Source organism: Glycine soja, chromosome 6 (genome assembly GCF_004193775.1).
Source record: "Glycine soja cultivar W05 chromosome 6, ASM419377v2, whole genome shotgun sequence".
Taxonomy (NCBI): domain Eukaryota; kingdom Viridiplantae; phylum Streptophyta; class Magnoliopsida; order Fabales; family Fabaceae; genus Glycine; species Glycine soja.
The window spans coordinates 8325963-8347840 of record NC_041007.1 but is presented as its reverse complement, the minus strand read 5'-3'; the positions used below and the strand labels follow the sequence as shown (position 1 = coordinate 8347840).

At 32.9% G+C, this 21878-nt stretch overlaps 3 protein-coding genes across 5 annotated transcripts; 2 read left to right on the top strand and 1 right to left on the bottom strand.

The window, feature by feature from the left end:
• Positions 1-822: 822 nt before the first annotated feature.
• Positions 823-5935, bottom strand: LOC114414288 (uncharacterized methyltransferase At1g78140, chloroplastic-like). Its single transcript, XM_028378578.1, has 9 exons — positions 5930-5935; positions 5283-5599; positions 4387-4471; positions 3735-3928; positions 3483-3594; positions 2936-3043; positions 2273-2414; positions 1978-2076; positions 823-1213 (listed from the first exon to the last, which is right to left on the bottom strand). The coding sequence occupies exons 1-7, from the start codon at positions 5933-5935 to the stop codon at positions 2274-2276; spliced, it is 963 nt and encodes a 320-aa protein (XP_028234379.1). The 3' UTR covers positions 823-1213; positions 1978-2076; position 2273.
• Positions 5936-10693: 4758 nt separating this feature from the next.
• On the top strand, positions 10694-13834 carry LOC114415327. 3 transcript variants are annotated; one of them, XM_028379957.1, is made up of 7 exons: positions 10725-10743; positions 10875-10942; positions 11065-11210; positions 11321-11394; positions 12297-12423; positions 12527-12799; positions 13345-13834. In XM_028379957.1, the coding sequence occupies exons 3-7, from the start codon at positions 11091-11093 to the stop codon at positions 13603-13605; spliced, it is 855 nt and encodes a 284-aa protein (XP_028235758.1). In that variant the 5' UTR covers positions 10725-10743; positions 10875-10942; positions 11065-11090; the 3' UTR covers positions 13606-13834. The 3 variants fall into 3 exon arrangements, with proteins under 3 accessions (XP_028235759.1, XP_028235757.1, XP_028235758.1); XM_028379958.1 differs by having other exon boundaries at positions 10694-10942; positions 11072-11210; XM_028379956.1 differs by having other exon boundaries at positions 10695-10942.
• A 3518-nt stretch (positions 13835-17352) lies between these two features.
• LOC114414287 (putative pumilio homolog 10) lies at positions 17353-20657 on the top strand. The gene is made up of 5 exons (XM_028378577.1): positions 17353-18671; positions 18788-18950; positions 19688-19851; positions 20205-20460; positions 20553-20657. Exons 1-5 carry the CDS (start codon positions 17353-17355, stop codon positions 20655-20657), a joined length of 2007 nt encoding a protein of 668 aa, XP_028234378.1.
• Positions 20658-21878: the final 1221 nt, after the last annotated feature.

Genomic DNA, 21878 nt, shown 5'->3' with positions numbered 1-21878 from the left:
ATTTCTCCTCTGCGCTACTCTGTTTTCTCAGTTTTCGGTGTCATGTTATATATGTTAGAGTAAGAGTGGCACAGCCATTAAAATTTGTTGAACTGCTATTTGTTGAGCTGCGGGGTATAAGTAGGCATCAGTTCTCTTTCACTTTTGTTTTTGTCCTATTCTTCTGGTTTTCAAAGATACTCATTCTATTAATTTCAAAATCCATTTTTCTTTTATATTTTCCATTCTCTTCCATGGTTGCCACCTTGATGTTGTCCTTTTTGGTCAGTAAAACAAATAAAACAAGTTCGGGAATTGTGTCACTTATTTCTCCCCAGGTTATTATTGCTCTCAAGTTTTTTTATTTTATTATTATTATACAAATACACACACAAAGTAGTAAATGTATTACTAAAATATTTAGATAAAATAATCTTTTATATATATATATATATATATGACAACAGTATAAATGCATGTTTAAATTTAGAAGAAAAAAACTTAATTATTTAAAATAAAATTTTAAAAAATCAATAGAAATAACTAATTATTTCTTTAAAATAAGTTAAATAAGATACTACATTAAATGTGTTTGAATTATAATTATTTTATTGTTTTTTTTATAAAATATAGAAAAATTATAATTATTCAATACTAATCTTTCACAAACACTTGGTAACAAACTAGAAAATAATAAGTGCATAATTAATTATTTTAGTGAGTATTATGATAAAAAAAATAAATGTCACTTTTAGTTTATTATATTTCAAAATCATTTTATTTTATTATATTAAGTTTTTATAGTATTTTATTTTAGTAGTGTAATACTATTTATAAGAAAAATTAATTTTAATGTTGTCATGATTTTTAGTCATTCTTAAAAATCCAAAATCCAATACAGAACCAATTTGTCCATGAACCAAAAACTAAAGCACCTCTCAGAATTAAAAATAATAGTGGGAACTGGAGAGGATGGACTTGGTGGAAGGGCTCTGACGGGCGTTGAACAGTGAGGTCCCTCTTCTCTCCCTTACGACCCTCTCCTCTGCTCCTGATGCGGCGGTGGGTGCACGCCTCGCGCGCAAAGAGGTGGATCTGGGTGGTGATGGTGCGCACGCGCGGTGACTGGGCTTGGACGCGAGTCGCTGCATCTCTGTCGCACCACCGTCCTCGCGGATTCGCACCACCATCCTCGACGCGGTTGAGTCCGCTTGTGTTGTTGATGATTTTGTTTCTGTAGAGAAGATGGATTAATGATGTTGGTGTTTGTGTTGTTGGGTTCAGGGTTGAGTTGGGTTAACATGTTTTGCGGAAATGAAGATCTCCATTAAAACAAAACTTAAATCTGGAAAACTCAGGAACGAGGAGATCAAGATTTATGTAGCTTTTATTTTTTAAAAACAAATATAGTGACTACTAAAAACAACCACTATTTTACTTTAATTATTTCAAAATTTGAAAGTTAACAGAGTGTTAAATTTTTGGACGGAAAATAAAAAAAAATATTAAAGTAAAACTTTAAAAAATTTAAAGAATCAAAATTAAACGTTTAAAATTTAATGTACTAAAAATAAAATAAAAATAAAATTTAATGAATTAAAAGTGATATTAAATAATAAAAAATTACTATGAAGCATACCAGTGTCATGTTATCCTTAACTTGATATTAGGAATAACAAGTTTAAGGAGAACATATTCTTGATATTTTGTTTGTAAGAATGACCCATAATGGTCAATCATCAACCTATGAATCACACGGGCAGGATGGCAAAAGAGTCTCTCTTGGCCTAGAGTTTAGCTTACTGAGGGGAAAACTTCCCTTGTTTAAATGCAATTTAATCAAGTATAGATCATCTGAAGTTTAAAACATTGATGGTAAAGAATATCCTTATTACTACGATCTCCAATGACAGAACTGTAATGATTTTGTGTTATATGAATCAAATCCTAAAAGAAGTTAAGAAAAAAAAAAGTTGAAGAAAGGGTAAGGATATTTACATATATCATTATGACTTGGACACCCTTTTCATCATCTGTCATAACTCCTCATTTTTCATTCGTGGAGTTCATCCTCCCAACTCCCCATATGAGAGCAATCTAATGCAGAAATTTATGTATAAATATCATTTCTCTAAATGAAGCCTACTTTATATTACCAAGTCAAATTACAAATTTAAACAGATCAACATGCAGCATTTTTATCTGCTAACGATTAAAAAAATTATGTAAAGAAATGTAGGCTTCAGCAAAATGTGTTTAGAAGGCAGCATAGAAAGCACCAGGAAACTCAAACCTTAACTGGGCTTTGTAGCAGAGATCATCTCAAAAAGCCCATTTCTAATGCATTTAAATCCAACCAGCCCACATGCCCTGCAGTGATCTTCAAGTTCACGCTCAGAGAGAAAGATGTAGCTCCCAGACACTTGCCTTGCATTCTAACACGCGAACAAATATTCCACTATTCAAAACTTATAGGAAGATTGAGTTGAGAATACTTTAATCCCTCAGTCTTGGAAACTGAAATCAAAATCATGCTTCCAGGAAATTGAAATCAAAATCATTCTTCCATGCACAAACGAAATACTGAGATTAAATTGATTTCTTTTCGTATTATCGAGGAACTAAATTAATGCTAACTTCCTAAGATGGATAACCAAACAGATCCAAATTAAGAAAAAAGCAACAAAAAACAACTGAACAAAATAAGTCTTGTTACTCACTGAGTTTATCAATTCAGACAGCATGCCAACACTTGTACAAGAATTTCAAGCTAATTTTTTTTTAGAGAAAGCAAAATTATACAACAGATTTATACAATTTGTTTTACAACAAAGAGAAGACAGAAAAGTGTGGAATAAAATGGTTGATGACTTGATGTAATGGAGATAGAGATAAAAATAATACTGTAGGAAGTGTTATAGAAAATGTATAAATAATATAATTCAAAATTTTATACCTGCCGTAGTGTACTTAAAAATGGGATAACAGAAAAAGGCCCATCGAGCATGTAAGTGGTTACGACAAATACACCTCCAGGTCGTAAAACACGACTTATTTCAGCAACCTGTTAAAACAGATCATACAAATTATGGAGAAAAAGAGTGAAGTTACAGACTGAGCAGAGTGATGCAAGGCATGACCATCTGGCAAAACTATGCATACTGCAAAGTGAAAAATCAGCTGAAGTAATTTATCCACCTCGCAGAAGAAGCTTATTTTTAATCAGCTAGCATCTTTAGAAGTATGAAACATGCTCTTCGTTGTTGCTGACACAATACTGCATAAACCTTTAGGGATTGCATTTTCTACTTCAGATTAATATAAAAACATTGTAAACATCTCAAAAACCATGGCTAAACGATTTTCCCTAAGCCACTGCCACAGATTTTTCAACAAATGAAACATTTTTCTTCAAAATCCAAACATTTTTCCCTAAGCCACTGCCACAGATTTTTCAACAAATGAAACATTTTTCTTCAAAATCCAAACATTTTTCCCTAAGCCACTGCTATTGGTGAAGGCCAACAGTGGAGAGCTGCACCTGCATGTACAGCATCAACAGAACTGGAAACAAAGGGGAGCCTAGATATGTCTGCTCTAACCAAGATGAAGTTCCTAAAAACAGAAATATTAAAATTAAATATAGTTGTAATTGTAATATGAATAAAAGTATCGCTTAAATAGTTCCATTAGAACTTTGAATTCAAAAGTAGATAAATAATGTTCTACTTAATTTAGAAATATAAACTGTGTACTCTTTTGGAAAGTTCTCTTCCTTTTGAATGAATTCATAACATTGCTGCAACATATTTTCTGAGTAGTCTAGAGCAACAACAAAAGAAAACAGTCCACTTTTTGCAAATAATCTTGAAAATAATCCACTTGCACAACTAGCATCAATGATATTTCCACCCAATACTGGCTTTAAGAAACCCTTCATCAATTCAAACTGCAGTCAAATTCAGTAGAAGGCATGATTAACTGTTAAAGATAATTCTAATAAAAGTACATAACACAATAGAAGACATATTCATTAGTATTTCAAAGAAACTTCAATGTCCTTCCTGACAATACTTCTTGCTTCCTCAGTGAGGCGAGTAAACTATCTGAGTTTCACAAGCTAAAGTTCTTATTTCAATTATTAGGATATGTAGCTTTTATTTGCAAATAATTAAGTTTTAACTTTGCATTTACTACTTAAGTACTTATATATAATTGATGATGCTCCAGTAAACTCTAAATTAAGAATGACTATTATTCCAATTGGATAGTAGCTTAATGAAGAAAAAATAAGCTAAAGGATAAACAACAGAACTTGTCAATGAGAAACCATTAATTACATAAAAAATATATAATGTGGGTTCATCAAGAGGGAATTTTTATTAGGAAGAGAGACATTTGGTTAACCTCTTTCTCAGGACCTGGAAAACCACCCCACACAGAAAATGTTTGACGCCAGCCCCTCTCATGGAGAAATGATATCAATGGCACCCTGATTCAACAAACAATCAGTATGCATAGTAAAAGTGGCAAATTAGTTTCAAATTCAACTCCATAGGATTTTAGACAACAAATTAGACTGTTAAGCAGTAGTGTGTCATTATTAGCACTTGGTAAATAAATTCGCTAAAACTGAAAAATGATATATCAAATGTAGGAACACGATTAAAAGGAAGACTAAAGCATTTTAAATCAAGTAAAAGAAAGGTAACTAGAATGCCTGAAAAGCTGTAAAACTTGCTTTGGTGCAATACAAAGAATTTGTGCATCTTTACTAAAAGCATTTCGTATAAATAAGCCTTTTTCATTTGAACAAATATATATAATTGACATAGTGAAAAGAGTGAGAGTTTTACACTTTAAATCATGTATTTTGATTTATAAAAAGAGGGGCTAGGAATATATTCTATAACAAACTCTTTACTATTAATTGAAAATTATACAATTTATTATGTATGAGAAAGCTAAAATTTTGAGATTTCAGTTATTTTTTTAGGAAAAAAAGTTGTTTATAAAATAAACTAAATGTTTGGTATCATAGTTCAAATATAGAAAACACTTTTACTGATGAAAAAATTATTTTTGACTAGTCCTTTCATGGTAGAAAGATCAATTTAGTTTGCTTGCATGTAATATGTTAAATTTCCGATATGCATGCCAAAATAGTGGATGAATAAATTCAACCTCTAATTAATTTTAACTTATCCGTCAAGTTTAGTTGGTAGAGCGTAAGGCTCTTAATCTTGTGGTTGTGAGTTCAAGTCCTAAGGTGGGTGTGTTTCTTTTCTTAAATATGTTTATACTTGAAAGCGTGTGTCCTCCGCCGCGACGCGCTAGTGCCAGCTCGATGCTGCTTGATCCATCCCTGATGAACACGTGCTGGTAAAGCTATCGTGGCTGAGGCGGGTGGAGAAGGAGTTGATGGCGTGGGATGGAGGAGAGGCGGTGGCCGAAGAAGGGGGTAGTTTGGGTTTGTGGTGAAAGAAGGAAAGATGAGGAAGAAGAGGGAGGAGAGGAGGGAGACGAGGAAGGAGAGGGGGGAAATTGAGTGATTAGACGTTAATGACGTGAAAATTTTGGATATGCATAAATGATTATGTTTGATAACATAATATTTTATCTATTATGTCATTCCTTGATAGGATGAGATTATGTTAGATTAATATTATATTAAAATATATTTAATTGACTAAAACTAAATTTAAGGTAATCATTTGAAAAGACATATTTTTCAGTATAAAAAAATATTTTTTTTATTTTGTTTCCAAATAAGTGTGGTGGGCGTGGGTTCGAGCCCCACGATTAGCGTTTATTCACTATTTTAATCCTTTTCCTTTTTAAACTGGTGCGGTGAACATAACAGGTCTTTGCTTTGAACTCAGTCTTTTTGTGATTGGTGAGTTTGGCTATTCGAGATTTTTGTTTGTCTGTCTCGTCTTCATCCTCCTGCCGACATATAAGTTCTTAATGCCCCTTTTTAATTTGGATTTCATCTAATTTAAATCATTGTTGTTTTGAATTAATTGATGTCTACTTAGTGCGTTATAATAATAATGTGCTAGTGATGTAAATTAATGTATATATTTATCTATACTAACCTCTATTTAGGACCAATCAATACAGAGAATTGTTGAAAACTAACAACTATTTTTGTTTTTATCCACTTATTGTCGTATTAAATTAAACCTATCTCTACCGAATCTCTTTGCTATATCGCAATCGAAATGAAAACAACTAAAACATTACCAAACTGATAATTAACTAATTAAGCAATATTTTTAAAAACAAAATTCGAAATATCGATTAATATGATACGGTGTATGAATTAAAACATGGAGGACCACTAGCAACTAGCAATATTTTTGTTGGTCACCATCCTGCTATCAAACTGATTTAATATTTATGTTTGATAATTCTACTTCATTTCGATATTGGCTCGCCTAAACTAATGGTGAATGCATATTTCTTCACAAATTTAATTCAAATTCTAATATTACGTTGGATCTGAGGTGGATCTAAATACGTGGCTTTTACTCTCTTTGATACTCTCTTCTTCTGCTTTGTGGTTGAACAACGGAGGGGTGTGACACTTCTAAAAATTTCGCCATTGAAGTCAGTAATGGATTAAGCAAATTAAGTAGCAAATGTATTAGAATAAAGAAGTTAGCTTGAGGAGAATTATGATAGTTATATGCTTACCAGCTAAGTGATTCAGAAATGCAAGCTTTTCAAATATGACGTGCCATTTTCACAACGGAGTTTTAAAATTTTGCTGCCATCCTGAGCAAGCTTTTCTGGTGTCACTACCAGACCCTGATGCAGACTTTCCAGTGAGTTCTTCAGTTAATTAGGATGAAAGCTCACCAGCTGGCAAGCCTTTATTGCAGATAAATGGAAGCAAAGATAAGATGAAATTGATGCTAATTAATTACCAAAGACTCAAGGTATATTATTCTAATTGAACATACAGCTTGGACTCCTTCGTACAAAACCATCCATAATTATTATGTTTCCTGTTATCTAAAGATCGTAATGATGGTGACAGATGAATGGCAATTTTATATATTATTATAACAGAGGTAGATGGTGGAGGGAAATCAAGAGTCATAAAAACCTAGTAGAAGACTGACCTTATGGCTTCTTTAAGGAATCGTCCTTCAATTTTGTTAGTTGGGTGTGCTTCAAGTTAGGTTATCACTAAAGTGTGGGACATGATGTCATGCATATATATATATATATATATACTCATATTTTTTTTACACATGGTTTCTTGTCCACTCTTTCCTTGGGCCTAAAATTTTACTAACTTAAATCCAAACCTCAAACTTGATATAATCATGTAAACCTATGCTTCGAATATATATATATATATACCTCCTTTAAAAACCAAGACCCTTGTTCAAAGTCTTAAACATATGGCTATATATGGTACGTCGATCGAAACCAACAATCGTTTCTTCATGATCAAGTGATCAACCCTGATAAATGCACACTTACTTTGGGGATGTATGAAGTGGAAGAAAGAAAAAAAGATATAAAAAGAGAAAGAATGGCAAACTTCTTTATTTAAGAAACGTATTGTTAATTTTTTCTCACAACTTGAAGTTAAAAAGCATGTAAAATTTGGAGAGAATGCCTAAAGGTTTAAAATCACTTTTTTATTATAAAATTCAAGAATTAAATTGGACGGTGTAAAACTTTGAGAACTAAAATAAAATTCAACAAAAATATAAGAATCAAAAACATTTTATCCATAAAAATATATTTTGAAAAAATATAACACTATGTACTTTTATACTATAGATTAAAATATATGAATATTTTATCATTGAAAAGTGATCTTTTCAGTTTTCTCGCTCTCTCAACCAAATATTATTATTAATTTCTTAGTTTGTTTTTTAGATTTCACACACTATCTTAAGATTATCAATAAATTATTGATTTGAATGATATTAAAATCAATCTTCTCCAAAAAGATTTTAAGTTTGAATTTTGTTGATGAAACTTTAATTAAGAGGGAACATCTCACTAAAAATAACTAGTCAAATTTTCTTATAAGAATTAGTTATCGATAAAATTGATGAATATTTCATACTAATATTGGAAGTAAAAGAACACTTTATCCAATGGTTAATTGAAAAAAATTCTTTCAAACATTTCAAACTGTCATTTTTTATCTTTATCAAGACAATTATTTTTTATCTAATTTTTCTCTGTTTTAAACTGTCTACTATACTTTTAGATTAAATTCCAATAACCTTTTTAAAAATTAATGTCAGTGTTTAAAAGTATCCTTATATTATAATTTAAATTGTTCACTATAAATATAAAAATATAATTTACAGATTAAAAATATTTATTCATTATAAAATTAACTACAATATATTTGATATATTAAAGAATATTTATTTACTATAAAATTTAATTATACAATATACAAGTTAAAATACTTGTGAAATTTGAATGGAAAAAATTTTGTTTTGTCCTTCAAAATGTCTCAATTCAATTTTTGTTTGATACGATTTTAATCCCTCTACTTTATCAAAAATACATATTTTCAGTTGAATAGGGATTTAAACCACCCCGCTTTTAATAAATACTAGACTTAAAACGGATTAAATTGTTATATAGGTTAAAATTGTTTTTCAAGATATACTGATAGCTGAAAATATACTTGACCTGTTTTTTTCAAATGTTAGCCAGTTAATGAATTAAAAGAGATTTTTTTTTACTTAAACATGTAAAATTATGTTTTTCATAACTTTTTTTTCATATTCTCATACAATTTTTACAATAAATACTTATTTCTTTCAATTCCTTAACTAAGACATTGGTTAGTAAAATATTTTTTTTAGTTTAGATCATAAATTTTCTTAGTTAGAGGTAATCCTATTCAAATAGTATTTAAATTTAGTTGAAGGTCACGACTTGAATTGGAGAGGTTATGAGAAAAATCTCAAATTAACTTATTTGCAAATATTTTATAAGAGCATCTTTAATAAAGTCTACTAAATTTACTATTATTCTTACTCAAGAGTTATTCATGTTGGAGATTGAGTTTTAGGAGAGAAACTTTCAAGAACTTTTTTTAAAATATTGTTTTAATGTCATTTGAGAAAAAAAAGAAGAAGAAGAGATTTTACATTTTTTTACAAGTAAAATTCAATAACCCAAATTGAATTTTTCCACTAGAATAAAAAAAAAATACAAAACCTTTTACATTTTATGTAACATTAATACTCATAAAAATTGATCCAAGAAGTCAAAAAGTAGTTCCAAATGTTATAATTTACCTAATTTAAAATTTTAAACTGGTGCGATTATACTATCCGCGTCCTAAACAATGTTTTGAAAGAAGAAAAAAGCATTTTTGTAACTGAGTTGCAAAATAATTTTGAAATTTGAAATATTCCGGAAATAAGTGCTACAAACAGCCGGTTGGAGTTTGCTTTCTAACGGATAACTTTATCGTTAGGTTGGATACCGTTGCATTCCCACAATCACCTAAATTATATTGAGACGAAAATGCCCTCACCACTAGTGGTTACGCTTCCCTTCTTCGGTTTGGTTTGGTCCCAATGTTGTTTATTTTATTATCGACTGGAATATTTTGGCAAACAAGGAAAAGAAAAGCTGAAAAAGCAAAGCTTGTAGGGAGCATGTGAGGAGGTGATTTTCATCTTTGAGAGCACCAAGTCGATAATTATGAATCACAATGTTGATGAGAGATGCCCATTTGCCACACGTGAAGCCTTTTCATGTTTTTTGCTTGTGTCCCACGAATGGTTTTTGATTCAGTGAAATATAATAAAGAGAATTGAAGCTCAATCTTACTATTCTGGAAAAAAGGTTCACTTGATTGAATGGCTCCCCTATCCATTCCTAAGAATATATATTTTTTTAAAGTCACATATTAGTTGGCAGACCTTGACTTTTTGCACATGAACATCACGAGATATCTGATCCCATGGAATGTGTACTGCTTGTATGTAGAACCCACTAGTTTAGCAGCACAGTTGCCATTTGCCCACATCCCTAAGAGCATCCCCCATTATTGTTTCGTGCCAAAGAGGAATACCATCAGGCATTAGCCAACCACACATATGCCTTTTTAATTTCAATTCACAGTTATTATTGTTCCAAAAAAGGTAGCTACAATTTTTTACAAATAAAATTGATATCCAGTATTAAACCAATAAGTAAATTCCACTTCCAACTTTTATATGAAAAAAATGTTTATGAAATAAGTATTTTCTTTTTTATAAATAAAAAAGTCCACAAATGTTAACATGATTTTCCTTTTACATCAACTAAAGCTTTTCGGTAGCAGTTGGCTTATGTGGCTAATCTTTGACTAAATTTAGTAGTAGAAGAAAAAAAGGTAAAAAATCAATCGAGTTGATCATCATCATCACAAAGTGGGGGTGGGTGATTTGAGTAAGGGAAAAAAAGGAAAGAAAAAACGGGACAACGTTGGCATTTGGGTTGAGGGGGGTAAAGAAGTAATTTTGGTTTGCTCCCTTGTAACAACCGACATGTGGCGGTACATGCGGCGCACATGCTTTACCGTCCCTAATAACAAAATACAAGTACTCAAAGGCGGTCTGAGATTCAAAATTTAGGAATAGAGAGTAAATAGTAATAATTAAAAGAAAAGAAAGAAAGATAACAAGGAAGGGGGGGTTATATAAGAAAGAGGTGGTGTGTGGGTGCGTGGTTGGCGTATGCTTTGTTTTGAAACAGAAGAAGAGTAGCTTCTACTTTGTACTACTCTCTCTTCTTTCTACTTACTACTACCAGCATAACATTTTTCTTGTCCTTATATCCTTATATATAAATAAAATTAACTTTCTCTCCCGTGTTTTTGTTCTCTCTACCATTGAGCAAACAAAAAGAATCTTTGGGAGATCGGAGAGGTCATCGTCGTCATTTCTGCGCTCGAGATTAACATAAGGAACAACAGGCACGGTCCCCCCCCCCCCCCCCCCCTCCATTTTATTTTTCTTGTCATTTTTTGTATATTTATTGAAAGAAGGGACGAGCCCAAAGTGAAGAATGAGTAATAAGGGTTAATTGGTTGAGCAGTGAGCAGGGTATTGTAGCTGAACGATATGGAGAGAAGCACTCCGGTGAGGAAGCCACACACTTCAACTGCAGATCTGCTTACGTGGCCTGAAACACCAATTTCTCATTCCCCAACTCATCCTTCCTCCGCCGTTCGTTCTCACCAGGTCTAGTGTAGTCTACTGTTTCTTTTCTTTTTTTGGTTTCTTCTTTAGGTGATTTTAAATTTTATTTATCTGTTTTTTCTTCTTTTTTTGCTGATATTGTGGAATTTCAGCCGTCGGATGGGATCAGGAAGGTGGTATTTGGGGGTCAGGTCACCGATGAAGAGGTCGAGAGCTTAAATAAACGGTGAGATCTGCTCTGTTCTCTCTCATTATTTCCTGTAAATTCAACTTTTATGATGTTTCATTAATAAAACTTTGAAACATTTAGCCTTTGAAATTTGCAAAGAAGCTGTTTCCCTTTTTTCCCCCAAAATATTTGGCACAATTTGTTTTTTTTCTTCCTCTGCTTGTTTGTGCCATTGATCTGAAATCAATAATCTGATTATTTTTTCTGGTCACATTCTGACAATTTGAGCACATTATCAACCTTATTAGAAGCGAATGTTCGAAAAGGGTCAAATGAAATTGGCTGAGTTTGTTGGATTTGGATGATCGGATCTATTAATTAAACCTTTCTCCGTTTTAGAAAATAAAGTGGTGAATTGAGATATTTTGGTCGAGCTTGGCTACACGCCATTCTTGCCATAAGAGTAGGGAACTCACATTTACAACATTGCGCTGGTTTAAAATAGTTATGTGAAATTTAATTCAAGATATCTTCATTCTCCTCCTTGTACCTGCAAAACCCACAACTTTAGCACTCATTCTTATTCTGTGCATGTATGCTATAATTCCTCATTGTGAGCTATCAGCATCACCTTTTTGTGGAAATGAGTCATATCACTTCAAGAGACCCAACTATCTATTGTCTCAGAATGAAGAAACACCATTTATTCATCTATCTTTTGTCTCCCTTTCCCTTTCTCCCAGTCCTGGAGCGTGTAAAGAAGGATATAAAAGAGAAAATATTGGTTTCCTTTTCTTATATGTATTTTTCAGTTTCTTGTTCCTACATTATCATGTGATTCTAGACAAGAGTGAAATGAATTCAAGCTCAACTATTGAATCATATTATGAATACTAGATCAATTTTGCTCTGTCTATATATTCTGTGGCATCTGAATTTATCTAGTGTGGAATTTCCAGAAAGCCTTGTTCGGATTATAAGATGAAGGAGATAACTGGTAGTGGAATATTTGTAGCCAATGGAGAAGATGATGCCTTAGAAGATGGCAGTGCCAACCCAAATAAGACTGGAGTACGTATGTATCAGGTATTTATACAAGAACTAAGATGTTTTTACATATTTTATTGATAATAGATTTACAGTGGATTTCAGCTAACTTTGATTTTTATTGTTCACTGTTGAAATGAAGCAAGCGATTTCTGGAATCAGCCATATCTCATTTGGTGAGGAGGAGAATGTTTCTCCAAAAAAGCCCACTTCTTTGCCAGAGGTGGCCAAGCAGCGTGAGCTAAGTGGAACTTTGGAAAGTGAAGACTCTATATTGAAAAAGCAACTCTCTGATGCAAAGTGCAAGGAGCTTAGCGGTCATGACATATTTGCTCCGCCACCAGAAATCAAACCCAGGCCAATAACTCCTCGCATACTGGAGTTGAAAGGAAGCATAGACATTGGAGAACGTCATGTATGCACCACTATTAGTTGCTAACCTGAATTATTTGGTGAATACTTTTCATATTTTGATCTCCCACCTGTAAATTTAGAATTTGGATGCTTCAATAACATTTACGGGCTAATAGAGTGCATATAAGATTTTGTTTACCAACTCAAATTTACCCCTTAAGCATAGTACCCCTTGTGGATGAAGCAAATCTAGTTGGGAGGAGTCAACCGTTTTGCCTTAAGTATCATAGAGCAAATTAGGTACTATGCTCAGCAGGGGGACACTCCATGTGAAAGGCAAAAAAACATATAGGACTTTGTTCAGACAAACATCTCACCAGTGCAATGATTTTACAAAGGAGAAAAACTGAAATTATTGCATTATAGGATGAATATATCATATTGTGGACATAATTTGGAAATCTCAACATGAGTATAGTTCATATTCTGCAGGGGAATTATAAAGCTGATGTTCTTCATGCATAATGCACATGTTGATGTCCTGTAACATTTATCAATCTTTGTGCATCTTAAATAAGTGGCTTGTGATGTGATCTTGGTTTACAGGCTGATGGAGATCAAGGCGATACCAACTCTGCTGGGAAGACAGCAAAGAAGATCTATGACAAGAAATTTGCAGAACTTTCAGGGAATGACATATTCAAAGGGGATGCACCACCTTCATCTGCTGACAAATCGTTGAGCGGGGCCAAACTACGAGAGATGAGTGGCAGTAACATCTTTGCTGATGGGAAGGTAGAAGCTAGAGACTACCTAGGTGGTGTACGGAAGCCACCTGGTGGCGAGAGCAGCATTGCCTTGGTATAATTTATTAGGGTCTAACTCATCTTCATACCGTCTTGTTTTGTTTTAATTAATTTTTAGTGGGGTTGTGTTATTATATTATTTGACCTTGTATTCTGGGTTTTGGGAATTGGTGTTTTTAGGTTTCTTGATGTCTTGACCAAAAAGGACCATCTGCTAATTGGTTGTATGTCCATAATCCTGTGATTTCCTGTGTTTGCTTTTAATGAAGTGATTTGAACTGTTTACTTGATCATGTGTTTCAATTTTCAATAGTCGCTTTAAAGTCTACATTGACTTGCATTCATATTTGCTTTTTTTTTTGGATGGATACATTTGGGCATTTGGCTGGTATACAGGATTCTCCACTTACTCAAATGGGAAAGAGGGAATGGGAAAATACACTCGTATACCGGCCATATAACTTTGCTTTGAAGGGAAAGGCTTCAGAATGCCACGTTCTCGTGAATACACCTATGGCAGGCATTAAACATTGTTTGATCACTAAATCTTTAAAGCAAATTAAAATAGAAATTAAATAAAAAGGAAAACGCTAGTTAAAAATAACTGAACAAACTAAGTATTGGTTAGTGGTTACGAGTTTCATGTTTTTATAAGACAGTTACTAGTAGTATTTACTGTCCCTTATTATTAATACACTTCCTTTTCTTAATAATTTTTTTCTCTTTCGGCCTCTTCAGCGCATTGTAATTTCTGAATATGCTTACCTATTATTGATTGATATCCTTTGTCAAGTGAGTCCCATAAAAACTGCTCTTCTCGTTGTCACCCTTTTGAGACCACCTTCAATAAATTTATCTTCCTTTTCATGAACATTCCCATTACCCTGATTTGCAATCGCTTCACCTACTCACGGAAGCATCATAGAAATACATAGTACACTTATATTTAAGTCTAAAACTCACCAATCACTCACTACCTTACAATCATGAATCCAAATAGTAAAATCTCTTCATAAACAAAAATCCCCAAATAAAGAAATAATGCCTACCTTACCTTAGCTGTGTCTGCTCTCATCTAACTACTATTCTCGTAATAATCAAAAGGCTTAAATATATGTTTACTTAAAATGAGTTTTGATTTTGGTCCTGTAAAGTTTTTTCAAGCAACTATTCCAAGTGACATATAGTATTTGTGATAATCAACATGGGACACCTCAATTTTTTTTAAATCACTAAAATAAATATTATTTATCTATCTTAAAATGGATATTAGGGATCAAAATTAATAATTTTAAATTTTTTATGGATGAAAATATTTTTTTTACCAGAACTAAAACATGAATTCATTTACTAATTTTATAAGGATTACAATAGTGATTTCAAACTTTAGAGGAATTAAAAAAAAAAAAAATCTTCTATAGACTAAAATCAAAACTCATTCCTTTCCCAGAGATTAAAAATATATTTAAATTTAATAAAAATCACAATTTTGATGTAGAAGTCAAAAGTGCAACAAAGATTATAACCCCAGATACATTTCACGTTCTCATCAATTTTTGCCTTCAAGAGATCGAAAATATCCTCCCTCACCTTGTCTATCGTTTGCAGTCAAATACATTTCACGTTCTCCTTATTCGGTGCCGTAGTCTTCGAATTCGCTTTTCCCACTTTCATCCTTGATCAACGGCTAGGAAGCAACATGGTTCGTAAGCCGTTGGATCAAGGCCGAATGAATGTAAAAGAACTAAAGAGTTAATGTCTCCGGGAGCATAAACAAACCCGATAGGGATTCAGTTTCAATGTCTATACAATTGATGATCTGAAAATGGGTCAAGGCACAGTTCATACATTCCAATTGGTTTTGGGCTCGAGAGCAGATTGGACTGTTGTTTTCTGCATCTCCATTGAATTTCGGAAAGTAGGGGATTTTCATTAGGTTGGGTCTGAGTTTGCTAAATTTGTAACCCCACTCAGGAAAATATTTTCAAGTTGGGTTTGCATAATTTTAAAAATTATTTTTTATTTTGTAAAAATTAATTTTTTTAAAAATAATAATTTATTTTTATCGAAAGCTTGACAAATATATAATGATTAAACGCACTCAAAAGGGACTAAATTATTACAATATTTGACTAAATAATTAAAGATTTCAATGTTAATATGATATATTTATTTTATATAAAAATAAAGTATTATATTAAAATGAGAAAACATAAATAAAATTAAGACAAAGATAAAAATAACAACTTAAAAAGAAAAATAAATTATGAATGATTTAATTTAATAATTTAATTTGGATCGAATTCAAGTTAAATACTTAAAAAATTTAATTTAATATAATTGAGTTGAATTAGATGATATTAGTAATAAGTTGACCTATGGTGAATACCCCAACCGGAAAGCCCATCGAGAATGTAATCCCTTCTCTAGAACTTTTGGCAACTAAAGGACATGATCGAATTTTTCAATAGGAGAAAATTACGGCAGAAGAGCTAATGAAGGGATATTTTTTTAAAATAAATTTAAGGAATTAAAAGGATAAGTTAGTATTTAGCATTAAGTCAAAATAGTAAAATAAATTAATTAATTAGTGCAATAGCATTCTTTACTTGTGCATGCATGTACATTCTAGAAAAACTCATTTATAAATTATATAAAATTAATTTTGCACACTCCAAAATGTGAAATATTCATCTTCATTTGAGTTTTTTTATTGGTTGTTGTGACCAACAACCATAGATCTTCAACCCCGATTTCAAGTTCAGGTGGCACATTCCCACATAAGCAACATCCGATCAATTATTGATAGTTTCTTTTAAAATATTATTGAAATTCAATTTAACGTTAGAGATTGAAAAGATAAATTAAAAGATATAAGTAACTAGGTGATTCATGCATCAAAATATATAGATGATGATTAAAAAAAAAAACAATATCATTGGTGAGTTTCACTTTTTAATATAGAGATGATAATTAAATAAGAAGTAAGACCCATTGATAATTTTCAATAAATTCAACCCAATCAATAAAAAAGTGTTAGAAAAAAAATATCATTAGTATTTCTCTTTTACAAGTTAATTTAAAAGCAAACTTATTTATAATTTTTTTATGCGGAAACTTATTAATAAAATTAGCATGTCACTCATTATTTTTTTTTTACTTTAATTATATATTACTATTTAAATAAACTAATAATTCCATTAATTTTTTTATTGTTATAAGTTTATATGCTTGTATATCATACTTTCCTTTATAGTAATATAATACATACTATTACTTTTGCCACATTCAAACCCATGTTTTAATGAATTGGCAGATAATTGCAAACCATAAATTTGTGAGAGGAATTTGCTATTTTCCTTTTATTTTTTAAACTTTATGAGAGCAAAATATAAACTTTATTATTTACTAGTAGTATATAAAATATTGACCAGTTTTAACAGAAGAGAAAAAGATTAAATTAAATTCAAATCGACTTCGCTTAGATTAGGTAGAATCAAATCACGGAAAAGATAAAATAAAAGATTAAATCGGGTAATTTTTCCGTAATCCCACCAGGTTAAATACAAATGCAAATAAGAGGTAGGTTTGGAAGAGTGAAAGGCGTGGCTGCGGATTTTGTTAAACCTGTGTCACTGTGTCAGTGAGTAGTGTCATAATTTCACAATCAAAAACCCTCTCTCACTCTATCTTTTTTCACAAATCCCCATGGAATCAAAACCAGATTCATAGGCTACGCCACGCTCATTGCCGTACCCGCCGTCCTTTCTAATTCCGTCCCACTTTTTCACGTGACAAACCCTGAATCATGGACTCCCCCATGACGGCCAGAATGCTGAAAATGTCAGACGACAACAACAAACGAAACGCAGAAACGAGGTTCGTTGGGATTGCCAATGCGCCCACAACACCATCACCATTCCTTCACCCTGACCACGTGGCCGTTGGGTCCCCCATCTCCAGGGTCCCTCTCTCTCCTTCTCCACCACCACCACCACCACCACCTCCCTCTCCCAGATTCCGGTTGGACCCAGCAGACCCCATGTGGGCCCATGATTTCTCTCTCGCCAACGATTTCTCCAGAATCAACCTCTTCGATCATGCAACCCAAACCGATCATAACATGCCTTTCACACCCTACGCTTCTTATTTCAATGAAACAGGACCCCTCCCATATCATCGTCATCATGTTAACAACACCCAAACCAACATGGGTTTGGACCCTTACGCTTCTTGTTTCAATGAAACAGGAACCTTCCGAACCCTCCCCTATCATCCCCATGTTAACAATGCGGGTTTATTCGATAAAGGTTACACTTTTCCCATCCCAGATGATCACGTGTATCATCACCTCGTCGATCAGAGGAGGAGGCAGCCACAGGGTACAAGTGATAATAACTACCAGATTCTCGGTGATCGTTACGCGGTGGCTTCACAGTCTCTCGGAGGAGGAGGAGGAAGAGTCAAAAGCCCCATTAGGTTTTCTCAGATAACGCCTCCGTATCAATATCCTCCCAATGCCAATATTACCCCATCACATTATTACGTTGCTGCAAAAGAAAAAGCTGAACTTTCCCCTTTTTTATCTCCTAGGAGAATCATCGGGGAAGACCCTGCTGCAGCGTTTAGGTGTGACAACAATGGTGTTTTCCTACAAGGGAGAGATGCAAAACACTACTTTGAGAATGAGTATGGTTCTTACAGAAGGAGTCCTCGTTATGATGATGATGCAATTCATGGTGTGGGTCGGAGTGTTGTTCGTAAGAACTTTTATTCTTCTGCTGCTGCTCCTTCTGGTCAAAGAAGTGGTGGTGATTTCTCATCAGTGCCCATGCTGCAGGATTTTTATTCTGTGCCTGACGCGCAGTGCTACATTTACAACATGGCAAAGGATCAAAATGGTTGTCGTTTTCTGCAGCGGATGGTGGCTGAGGGGACCTACCAAGATATTTGTATGGTGTTTGAGGGAATCATTGGGAATGTTGTTGAACTCATGATAGACTCTTTCGGGAATTATCTGGTGCAGAAGCTGCTCGATGTTTGCACCGATGATCAACGGCTGCAGATTGTGCTCATGCTGACCAATCACCCAGCCCAGCTCGTTAGAGTCTCTTTAAATACTCACGGGTATGTATATATATTTCCTCCCATTTAATTAAAAGTTCGTGCCTTTATATATCTAAACAAGCATTTTTTTTTTTTTTGTTTGTTTACTGAGTTAATTAATGGTTTCACTGCTACAGAACACGCGTGGTGCAGAAGTTGATCGAGACCCTCACCTCCACTGAACAAGTTTCATTGGTGAAGTCTGCCATTCAACCGGGTTTTCTTGATCTTATTAAGGATCTGAATGGAAACCATCTCATTCAACGTTGCTTGCAATGCCTTAGCTGTCAAGATAATCAGGCATAGCACTCCTATCATTTTTACTTTTTTTCTCTCCTTGAAGTTTTTATTGCCCATTTTTTTTTCTTGTTTTTACCTGTGTTTTGTTCTTTTGTACTTGTTGAATATTTGAATTTATTAACATTATGATGCAAGTTTGTGGCAATGCAGTATTCATTGGAATCAAAAAGTGGGAATAAGAGAAACTGGTTTCTGAGTACCATTCTATGTTTAGGCATTTCTGACCAACTATGATCCTCATCTTAGAGAAAATAAAAGTATTTTTAGACCACTCACATATCATAGTAGTAACCTTGACAGTGCCTAGCATGGGAATTAGTATTATACCCCGTTCTCTTTGCTTGAGTATTTCAAAGAAGGAATAGGTAGGGTAGCTTTTTAACTATTCTTTATATATGAAGCAAACTTACAATATGTCATCTTAATTAAGATGTCATATCCATCTCAACTTATTTTGACTAATAGTCTGGCACAAACTTGTATTTAATCAACATTGCATGAAGTGGTGATCATTCATGTTGTAGAAACATGTTTCAACGCTGATTTAATTCATGTTTAATTTCTTATAGTATGAACATTTGCATACTAATAATGAAACAAATAATCCAATGTCAACTTGGTGAATTTCTGCATGATACATTTCTCTATGCTTACTACTGTTGTCGACATATTCTTTTTGTTATTTGTTTAAACAAAATTGTGAAGTTGCTTATCATTTCTCTTTATCGTCATGGCAGTTTATTTTTGATGCTGCTGTGAAGTTTTGTGTTGAAATAGCTACTCATCAGCATGGATGTTTTGTATTGCAACGTTGCATTCACCACTCTGTAGGAAAGAATCGAGATAAGCTGGTCACAGAAATATGCAAACATGGACTTCTCCTGGCTCAGGATGCATTTGGGTAATAATATGCATTTGATATAATAGTTTGTCTATTTACTTTTCATACTTTTATGTTTCATAAGGACACTGATTCTTAAGTTATTATTCATAGAAAATTATGCAATAGATATAGTTTGTGGTAAATGATACATTGAGTTTCATATTTAATCTATCTTTCCAATGCTTATTTTTAAATTGGATATTATTTTTTGCTAGTTCTAAATATTTTGTTGGCTACGTTAGGAAGAGATTCAGTATCTATAATTGGTCTCCATACTGTGATGTGACGTTGAATTGGCCATACTTATGTATGATTATTTATTATTTATTTATACTTCTAATTAAATTAGCTCTCACAAATTCTTCTTGCAGAAATTATGTTGTTCAATATGTTATAGAGTCGGATACCGCAGCTGTCTCAGCCAAACTACTTAGTCAGTTCAAAGAGAACTTTGTAATGTTGTCTACACAGAAATTCAGCAGTCATGTGGTCGAAAAATGCCTTCAGCATATTGGAGACAGCAGATCAAGGATAGTTCGAGAATTGTTGTCTGTTCCTCGCTTTGAACAGTTGTTGCAAGATCAATATGCCAATTATGTCATTCAATCTGCTCTACTTTTTACAAAGGTTTGGAAAATAATCCATAGCTCTTGCACAACTAGCATGTCATGATACTTTAAAGTTGTTACTAATTATTTAAGATTGTGTATGTGACGCAGGGGCCTCTGCATGCATCTTTGGCTGAAGCTGTTCGTCTTCACAAAACGTTGTGCACCAGTCCATATTGCAAGAGGATTTTTTCAGGAAACCTGCTTAAGAAGTGATGCCTCTAATGGTCATATATGTTGTTGTTCTCATTAGTATTTTTATATCTAAGTCAGCTGCTAGTCTAAGTATGTATCTCTTATGTGTCTGTGTACGAACTAAAAGGCAAGCCTTGTTTTTAGAAGTTTAAGACTTAGTTGCAGCTTGCCTTGTATTATCTTCTTGTGCTATTGCTGTGTGTTATGTATGACACGTTTCTTGTGATGTTTTCACGTTTCTAGATCATCTATATGTTTTAGATTCTGGTTTTTAATAATGGTTTTAGGTTAAACTATTGATATTGCATTTTTATATTCTAAATGCTAATAATGTAGATTTTGTTGCTATAATTCTGAATCAAAATGATTTAAATTTTCAAGCCTTTCTATAAGTTACGAAAAATAATCTTACTAAATACTTCTAGACATGTCATATTTAGTAGCTAGCCAATTTGTAACTTGAGAATGTGAAGCTACTTGAGTGTCTATGTCCAGCTTAATATGTTTAGAAGGTTTTATTAACATTAGTGATACAAAAGTAAATTGAGTACTGCCTAGTGCGATATCAATTAATTTGAAGGATGATCTCGTTGGGTGATAGACAATGATATTTTGGTGATTGAACTATAATCATTGACAATTTTACCTCAAATACAGTTACAATTCGGGAGTGGTTGGAAAAAAAAATTAAAGGTGACTAAAAAGGATTTATAAGAAAGCCATATAATTTTTAAGGGCATTCACGAGGAAGATATTGGAAAGAAAAGAAAAGGAAGATATTTAATTAACGAAGAGGATGGATTGTTCTATAAGTAACTTCAGTGTGAAGTTGCTCCTCTTCAATATTGTTGAATATTTTGATATTAAATTTAAGGTTTATTCACATATTAACTCAAAAGTTATGCTAAAATATTATTTTATGCATTTTATTTTAATATGTTACCAAATTGATTTTTTATTAAGAAAATCGTCTTCTCTTTTTGTCCAGTCATGCCTAATCATTTGGAAGTTGGGTTGTTGGCAAGTAATTCAGGCCCCCCCAACTTCGCATTGCCTAGAGGTTATTCGCTATGCGAAGATATGCAGCCTTACCCTTGCATATGCAAAGAGAGTGTTTCCGGATTCGAACCCATGACCAATAAGTCACCAAGGCACAACTTTACCGTTGCACCAGGGCTCGCCCTCAATGTCTACAATGACAATATCAAAATAAATAACTCCTGTGTGAGGTCATATTCTTTT

Excerpts from the sequence above, each read along its gene's own strand:
- LOC114414288 (XM_028378578.1), bottom strand. Across the intron at positions 3,929-4,386 it reads TTCCAGGTCCTGAGAAAGAG|TTTGAATTGATGAAGGGTTT; the intron begins GTTAACCAAATG and ends ATTTGACTGCAG. Across the intron at positions 3,044-3,482 it reads GGCCTTCACCAATAGCAGTG|GTTGCTGAAATAAGTCGTGT; the intron begins GCTTAGGGAAAA and ends CTGTTTTAACAG.
- LOC114415327 (XM_028379958.1), top strand. The coding sequence starts at position 11,091 with ATGGAGAGAAGCACTCCGGTGAGGAAGCCACACACTTCAACTGCAGAT. Across the intron at positions 11,211-11,320 it reads CCGCCGTTCGTTCTCACCAG|CCGTCGGATGGGATCAGGAA; the intron begins GTCTAGTGTAGT and ends GTGGAATTTCAG. Across the intron at positions 11,395-12,296 it reads GTCGAGAGCTTAAATAAACG|AAAGCCTTGTTCGGATTATA; the intron begins GTGAGATCTGCT and ends TGGAATTTCCAG.
- LOC114414287 (XM_028378577.1), top strand. The coding sequence starts at position 17,353 with ATGGACTCCCCCATGACGGCCAGAATGCTGAAAATGTCAGACGACAAC. Across the intron at positions 18,672-18,787 it reads GTCTCTTTAAATACTCACGG|AACACGCGTGGTGCAGAAGT; the intron begins GTATGTATATAT and ends TCACTGCTACAG. Across the intron at positions 19,852-20,204 it reads CTGGCTCAGGATGCATTTGG|AAATTATGTTGTTCAATATG; the intron begins GTAATAATATGC and ends TTCTTCTTGCAG.